Genomic DNA, 8,813 nt, shown 5'->3' with positions numbered 1-8,813 from the left:
GTCTCCTCACCACAAACAAAAAGCTGGATAACAGATAAAGGAAATATTATGTACATTGCACTTCAATACTATCAACACCACAGAAAAATTCATAACAGAATGACCATATAAAAACTGGGAATCTGCAGAAGTATCAGCACTGCAAGTTTCTGAGACACCGCAGAGCTAGTATTTGCTGATTCTGATCCCTGTTTAGGAAAAACAGAGAAGCATTACAGCCCAAAACATACAAGTCACTAGCACCAAAAGCAATCATAACAAAATCTGTCTTTTCTTACTCCAAAGATATTTAAAAACTTGGCACAGGATCATCAAAATATGAAAACATCCAAATAGAAGCACTCTTAAGACTTGTGCGACGGGTGGTTACAGTGTTGGTTACAAAAAAAGCGCCACTACCTTAGTGCTGTATTGCAACAAAAAGAAAGAAACTGGTTGAGAACAGCTGGGAGTGAATGTAGCAGAGGTAGAAGATGGAAAAAACAGAGATTGTAACTGAACAGCAAAAAGCATTCTCTGTCTTTTTGGTCATCTTCAAATCTTACTTATTTTAAAGATTTACATCTGTGCTATGACTGCTGCTTTACAAGAAAAAAAAACCCATGCTAAACTGAATTTTACGAAGGAACAAATCTGTTCTTGGAACTTATAAATACAAGAAAACAACTAACCAAGTTCTCTTAAATAGGAAACTTGAACATTATGGATTTTTCTTTTCCCCTTAGCAGGGGAAGAATGGTTAATATTAAAAATGTATTATGAACCAAGCAATGGAATTAAAAAAATAAAATGGAATTGGCTCATTGTCCAAAAAGGGCTATTACTCATTACAGTGACATACACATGCATACATCTGGCTGAACACATACATATTCATCCCTGCTGCTCAGCTTTCTCTTATGCTCCCATTAGGGCTACATGGTCCATTATAGCCAGACACAGGCATTGGATCTCCAGTCAGCCCCTAGACTCTCAAATCCCATCATCCCAGCACCTGACAGACTTCACAGATGTAAAGGGACATTCTTTTGCTCATCTCTCCTCAGAGCAAAGGCAGAGGTGTGAGCAAAGGAGCATGGAGGCTCCTTCATTACAAGCACAGCAAGGAGCAGCGAGAGCCTGCTGACTCTGCAACCTCAGCAAAATCTCTTCTCACACAGGGATTTTATGTTGAAATATCATAGAAATTTCACTAAGTAGCTAGGATACTTCCGTGTTACTGCATCCATTCCAATCTCGCCTGGTTGAGAAATCTTTCTCTCCATTTATCTCATATACCAAGTTTAGTAGGGTTACTAACCTGTACCAATCATAAATTACTAAAGCTCAGTGTATCTTTTCTAGTTGTTCCAGGACCATATCTTTACCTAGTTTGTTAAAAGTCTACTAAGAAGTGGACAAGACAAGGTTTTAATCAAATGTAAGCAATAACAACATGTTTTATTCAAAACTTCCAGTAAAGAGGACCCACTAGTTTTGGAATAAAGGTACTTAAAGTACTACAGCTTATGTGAATATAAAAGATCAAAGAGAAGAAAATAAACCAAGAAGTAAAAAAACAAATTAAAAATATATATATTTTTAAAGTTTGAACTAGATCCACACAGGGATTTTTAAGTCCTCCAAACAACTAAGAGTTACTAGGTTTGGCAAAACAAGATTCTCTTACAAAATTAAAAACCTACTTCTGTTACATAAACTGTATAAAACTGCTCAATAGTTAAAGAGCACTCTGTACAATTTTGTCTTGAAATATATAGAGCTGCAGTCTTCAAACTGCAGAAATTAATCATTTTGTCCTCTTCACAGAAAAAAGACTTAATCAGCTGCACAATTATTTTGGGGGAAAACGAAGAGGCAAAAATAGTCAGAATTAACAAGATGAAGCCACTATAAAAATGAAATGCACAGCAAAACTCAGATCTCAGTTTAACCTAACAAGCTATGTTTACAATATATTCTACATTTCAGTTGGCATTTTCCCTTCCCGCTCCCACCTCCCCCCATTCAAATATTCCTAATTCCTTTATTGTCTAAATCTAATTAATGTCTAAACTTTCAAATACACCGTACATACATTTAGCAAAAACAAACCATACCTAACATTCTTAGAGCAATATGGTCAGGACACAGTTTCAAAGATTATTACACAGTTACTGAGATTACGCCTTGGGAGTTTGGGGTTTTTTTTCCCTTTTAGAGAGCAACATCAGCTTTGACAAAAGGTTTTAAAATGTGCTGCAGTAAGCCTGCAAAAAGTAAACTTCACCAACTTCAGCTTTTAGCCTCAGAGGACACAGGGGAAAACACTGACCATCAAACATACTAAAGAAAGAGAATCCCAGAGTTCCAGCTACAGGAAGATCCTTCGGGAACTCGGTTTGACAGACTGTGGTTTAGGCTTGGTCGTTTCCATTGCGCTAAGCCCTGCAAATCAACTTCACAACAGGGTAAACTAAAATTCTTGATACCGACAGCATGTGAAAGGGTTTTGTTCTTTTTTCCGAATCCAACAGTTGTTCAAAGAACTCAAGTATTCTTATGGCTCTTGTTCAACACTGCCAGTTTGGGGGGGCCGGAGGAATTACAAAACGTGTGTGTCTGACTCATACATCTTTCAAGTACATGCAAGGCTCAATTGCTTCCAAAATGCAGGAGCTTGGGACCTTTTAAGACACTGAAGAAATAGGATTATGAGGAGAGCCCATCTGAGTAAGTACTTTATCCAGCCACTGAAGAGGACCATGAAGATGTATCTCTATCCAGCACGGAGTGCTCGTTACATCTTGGCGATGATATTCAGCTCCCCAACCCTGGAAACAGAATCATAAGTGGGGGGGTAAAAAAAATCTTGCTTTATAATATCAAAAAGTGAGAAGCATACTTTAATCATCTCCTTTCTTATCAAAAATTTTTACATGAGGAAATGGAATGAAATTAGAATAGCTAACAGACATGAGAGAAATGCTTCACAAGTGACTACAGACTTACATGAAGTAACACCTTATGCAAGTCACCTCAAGCTTTTCAACATACGTGTGTTAGATGGGTTTTTGTCCACAAAAACAACTTTGTTCCATTAAGATCTGCCTCACACTTATCAAACATTATTCCATACTTAAAATTCAACAGCTATTGGTATGTCAATGGGGGAAGGCACAGGACCATTAACAATCACAACATTGAGGAAAAATAATTTGTTTTGCTTACAAAATAATCTCAAGTAGCTTTTCACATACCTTTACAAAACTCATCCGAAGAGTGCACATCTTTGTAAGCTCATACACTGTCTCAAAGCCATGGTTTACTGACTGAGCCAAAAGCTGAGCAAACTCTTGATTATTAAAAATCTTCAAACTGCATCCACTGGGGATTTTGCAGACTGTGGTGGGATGGAACCCATGATGGTAGTTGCAGTTCCGACTTTGCACAAAAATGCTACTGTCGCTAAGACATTCAGCATATACCTCCCCACCAACATAGTAGAGATGAACACCTGTGAGAAGAAAGTTGACATGAGGTTAGATCAATTCACACCATGTATCTATTTTTCATGGTCTGTCTCCACAGAGACACCTTTCTCCTTAAAGAAATAAACATGAATTGCATATCAGACCATCATCTCTCGGTCTTCAGATTTGATTTTTACTTTTCTGTTTCAGCAGTATACGATTTGAAAGGAGGGTGTGTGTCATGTGCATATGAGGGAAATTGGTAATTCCTGCATTTTAACATGCAGTGTATTCAACAAAACTAAACTAACAAGCATTGCAGTACTTTTGACACAGTACATTGGGTGGATTGACCACTTGAACTTTTTCTCATTATATTTAAAAAAAAAAAAAAAGAACAAAAAAGGAAATGTAGGAAAAGAGGGCAGAAACATACTGCATCCTTTGTAGATGCTAAAGCAGTCCCAAGCTGGATTCTCTGGAAAAGTCCTGAATTCTATTTGGGTAGCAGGAGTTTTTTCAGATGTATCTGTCAAATGAGACTATACACTAATTCTATAGTCCTTTCCCCTTCTACTGCCTGCTCCCTCAGCTGCCACAGATGGCAGCAAGCCCCAGAAGACTGACATACAGGGAACCTTTGTGGAGATTTGCTGTCAGTAGTACTCAATTCCAACGGCTTTGAGAAAGCAAGAAAAATACTGCCTTTTGTGTTGAAAAAGTAATTATTTGCTGTTTAAATCTTTCACCTCCTACAATGTCACGTGTCAGAGAAGTGAACACACAGAATTAAAAAAACTAAACTGAAGTCCTGTCAGAAAACCTTGACTGTGCTGTGTCATGCAAGATTTTACCACTGACTATGTGTACCTTTATTGGTACATATATACTCCCATCTGATCTGCAAAAATATTTAGGGCTATGTCTTCAAATCTGCGATTTGGTCCTCCTTCCTCAAAGACTAATAGTTCTCATCATCATTAGTTGTACACATTCATTATTCAACAGCATCCTTGTCTCTTCCACACTGCTTCAGTACATAAGCAGTTAAGCGCTTCTGCTGAACTTTGCTTGCAGCTGGGTTATTTTTAACAGGAAAATGAATGAGGTGTTCAGTAAATATCCTGATATCTGGTAAGATGGATGGAGATGAAAAGAAGCAAGAAGTATTAGGACTTAAGTGGCACAGCACAGGTGTGATGTACTGCTGAGCGCTGCCAAGTCCTCACATAGAGAAAAGCTCTCCAGACTGAGGGCTCAATCTTGGAAGACCTGACAGTCTTCTTCAGTTGTAATTCTTTTCTAAGGAGGAGGAAGACACTTCATTAATTGGCACTTACAAACATACACATCACTGCCTAGGCATGCTGAACCTTCAATTGTCTCAGAAAATTTAGACTTTACTAATAATGTAAACACCTGAAAAAAAAAAAATGCATGTGGCAGGAATGCCCTATTGCAGGAGACAATGTCAGTTCTGCCTGTCATTTGCATAACAGATGACCTCTCAGAAGAGAGCACTGTCAGAACAAACCAGAAGCTTTTCTCTTTTGCAGGATACTGTTAAAAAAAAAAAAAAAAGCATGAGAAAGCAGGCTGTCTGTCTAAATACATGTTAGGATAGATGTTGAAATTAAGGCTAGCCAAAAATTTGGTGCCAAGAACTGTAATTTGGATTTACATATACATCAATAATCAAGATAAATCAAGACATTTCATTAGACAAGCTGCCTTAAGCACTCTTTCTAATTAAGATTACAGTAGCCTTAGGGTAATTAAAAATTGATTAAGGGTAAAAGCTTCCTGTAATTACACACCAGGTAAGAACAATACTTTGCTTATAGGATCTGACCAGAAAATGATATTTTACCAACACAAGCACTTACCCTACATACCTGGGAAGACCAGTCTGCTCAAGGCAAGTGGCCCAGGCTGTCATATCTAGAGGAAATCAACCCCCCTCCCTCAAAAAAACAACCAAAAAAAAAAAAAATACAAGCAGAATATGCAGATCCAAAACTCACCTTTGCCAATGTGCCGCCTGGTGTTCTCAATGGTGGAGTTGCGGTTGACGTTGGAGAGCAGCCCCAGGCAAAACCTGTTTTTGTTGTTGGAAGGATCGGTGAAGCCATCCACCAGGATGCTGGTGGAAGACGCATGGAATGCCTCCCCAACACGATTGTTCAGCTCATAGTAGACGATGGAGCACCAATGCTTCGGCTCTTCATAAGCAACTGCCTGAACATCTGTGAGGCAGCAATGGAAACGTTACAGTCTAACGGCACAGGAACACAGGCTCAACATCTTAAGATTCATAAACCTGCAGATTTTTGCTGAAGATCAACTGAATGGTTAGCTAGATAAGCAACTGCAGCTAGATGAAGGCTCTTCTATCTTCAGTCAGTCACAGACATAAAACAGAATAATTTCACCTCACCTTTATTTGCATGAGACTCACAATAGACAAAAGTTGGCACTACATGCCATCAGAAAAGTGCAGGAAGTTTCTGGGCACATACCAAGCAGTGCCCAAGTATCCCTCCTTGCTTCCTGCAACATTCTAGGGTACAGGCTGCAACCCTACACCTCAGCTTTCTTTCCAGTTTAGTAAATGAACTTCTGCTTCCGCTCATTTTACTCAGCTACCAAAAGCCACCACTGTGCTCGCTGCAAAGTTGCAGAGTAACAGGGAGAAATGGAATGACACAACTGCAACAAGAGGCCATTTAACTTTGGGTACCAAGAAGTATAGCAAGGTAGCTTACATATACAGCAGATCGATCTTTCATCATTCACAGTCAAATCTTTCTCCCAGGTTTTTTGAGGAAGGGTTAGGAGACTTCAAAAACTAAGAGATAGACATTTGAATGCAGAACACACACAAAGCACATCTTCAATATAAACAGATACTGCTTGGGATCAGAGGCTGAACAAGGGCGTAATGCACAGGATCCCACCAACCATGCTGGGCTGGAGAGCAGATAAAGTAGAGAAAGATATTATTTAATGAGAACCTTTTATTATCAAGTGCTACTAAACACAAAATCTGCAACTGTTCATCATCAAAATAATTACTTGTTGAGTAATAGCAAGGATTTCTCAGAATATTCTTTTCCAGACTCTGGTAACAAGAAGCTCCTCCTCAGCAGCTCTTAACTGAACCCGGGCTGACCCAGAATTCCCTTGTTCATGACTTCTACCCATCAAGTTCTAGACACATAGAAGTCTGGAGGTAACACTTGCGACCAGATGATCTCTAAAGGTCCCTTCCAACCCTACCATTCTATGATTCTGTGACTGTGCATAGGGAACAATTTCTCCAGATGACACTGAAGGTCTTTACCAAAAAGAGTTTCCCACTGAGTGTCCAACAACAGCATAGGCTTCTTGAGGTATCTCTACCCAGTGCACGTTCTTTTATGTACCATGTAAAGCGACAAATTATTAAACTGCCTCCCAATAAAGGGAGGTTAGAGAAGGGATATAGTTGCTTTATGTGGTTTCTTCTAAATGAAGGAAACCATTTCATTGCTAAGCCTAGCACAGCCGGACTTGCTCCTAAAATACTAACTTAGCAGCTTAAAGCTCCAACTACAGGTCAAGGTGATAATTGAAAATCAGACTGGTACTGTGGAAAAATGTGTTTCTCTAGACAGAGATATACTTCTCCCAGCCCCAAGTCTTTACCAAAACCAGGCACTGAAGACCGGTGTTCATATCTTCCCCTGTTCACAGATCATATCACGGTGACTTTTCCTAACATATGCAGAACAAAACCCAAAAAGTCCCCTCCAAATTGGCAGATAAAAAAGGTGGCAAATAATCAAAATCAGGATATCATGTCCTACAACACTGCTGACCAGTAACTTAAAACACTCGTAAAAAGCTGATCTTTCCTGATACCTTAGCATTTTCTATCCTTTCATGTCACTGTAAAGACTAAAAATCAGGCATTAATTATTAGTAAGACATTACTACACTTTTAATTCCCACGAACGTGCCAGCAATTATCAAACCTGCAGCTCTAGTTCTCAAAGTCAGGAAGAAATCTTGCCAGCTGGCCATTCTTACAGAATGAATCATATCTCTCTCTCACAGATTTCACCCTAACTTCCTTACATTTGCTATAAGTCATGCAGAGCAGGTGCGTTTAGTGTCTCTATTCCCAGCATGGGCCAACAATGGAAATTACCCAACTTCATTGACAGGATGCAGCTTGTTATATCAAATCTCTTAAGACTAACAAATCACCACGAAGAACACGCTTCTAAAACATTTGTCACAAAAATGCTGCAGTAAGTTCACAGTAAAAACTCTTCTTTTACAACCTGACAGTTACAGCAGACAGTTTTTACAGCAGTGTAATTACGGCAGACATATATAAATAAACACGTGAAAACACAAAGAAGCAAGATCTTTTTTTGGTTTTGTTTTTGGCCCTTATTTAAAAAAAAGCCCACCCAGATGTGAGAATCTGTTGTACTAAACTACTAGGAGAGAAAAATACTAGTCAATGGTATTTTTTTAAATGGTTTAATGTTAAAAAGCAAGAAGAAAACTGTAAACACTTTCCTCTTTATTAACTGTCATGTAAGAAAGGAATTTTATAGTACTTGTGTATTTTGTAAAAGGGATAGACATGCAAAGTTCTGCAGTTAGGCACATTAACATTGCTAAAGGTACTTTGGGCCACCAAGGACTATACATACACATGGAGTGTACTGGATCAGTGAAAAGTGGAAATGCTACAGATAAGGTTTATCACATGCAATGCTCATTCCACACAGAGAGCAAACAGGTTACCACAAAAGCTTAGCAACAAAACAAGTACCAAAAGAAAAAAAAACAAACCAGTTAAAATTGTTCCTTTGCCTGTGATCTTGATAATCATTCTGGCACAGCATCCAGCTTACTGCTCTTTCTTGGCATGGGCCGCAATTGAGTAAGCTTAGGGGTTCTCTGAAGGGGCTATTTCTCACAATGTGATGAACGCACTAAATCCTTTACTCAGCAGTCACAGCTGGCTGCAAAGGCTTTAACAAGCAGTGTGTAAAAAGATGTCTGTGTCCTAGTATATAAAGCAATAGGGTTTTTGTTAATAAGTCTGTAGTGATGCCATACCTCAGGCAGATGGCTCTGAATTCTAAACCAAGCGTTGTTACTGTGTTACTCAGAACAAAAATGGGAAGAGAAGGTAGAATAATACTAAAAAAAAAAAAAAAAAAAAAATCAAATGCCCTTATAACCAGGAGAAGGGTAAAGTATTAAGAGCAGGGCATACTCTCTAAGGACCAAAGTTTTGAATTCAGAACAAGAACATAGTAAGAAAAGATAATTTTATGAAATTTACTGTCTCAGAGG

General features: G+C 38.6%; 1 protein-coding gene across 4 annotated transcripts in view; it reads right to left on the bottom strand.

Moving 5' to 3' along the window:
* Window positions 1–1,408: 1,408 nt before the first annotated feature.
* The window catches only part of SMAD1 (SMAD family member 1), a 47,692-nt gene continuing 40,287 nt past the window's right edge, over window positions 1,409–8,813 (bottom strand). For all 4 annotated transcript variants that reach the window (XM_061993027.1, XM_061993024.1, XM_061993025.1 and 1 more), the window contains exons 5-7: window positions 5,477–5,698; window positions 3,240–3,496; window positions 1,409–2,813 (exon numbers count right to left, since the gene is read on the bottom strand). In XM_061993027.1, the coding sequence (XP_061849011.1) occupies window positions 2,670–2,813; window positions 3,240–3,496; window positions 5,477–5,698 (623 nt within the window). In that variant the 3' untranslated portion in view covers window positions 1,409–2,669. The remainder of the gene's footprint in view (window positions 2,814–3,239; window positions 3,497–5,476; window positions 5,699–8,813) is intronic.

Source organism: Colius striatus, chromosome 3 (assembly GCF_028858725.1).
Source record: "Colius striatus isolate bColStr4 chromosome 3, bColStr4.1.hap1, whole genome shotgun sequence".
NCBI classification, from domain to species: Eukaryota; Metazoa; Chordata; class Aves; order Coliiformes; family Coliidae; genus Colius; species Colius striatus.
Note: the sequence above shows the minus strand (reverse complement) of the source record. Positions and strands in the feature narration are given on the sequence as shown.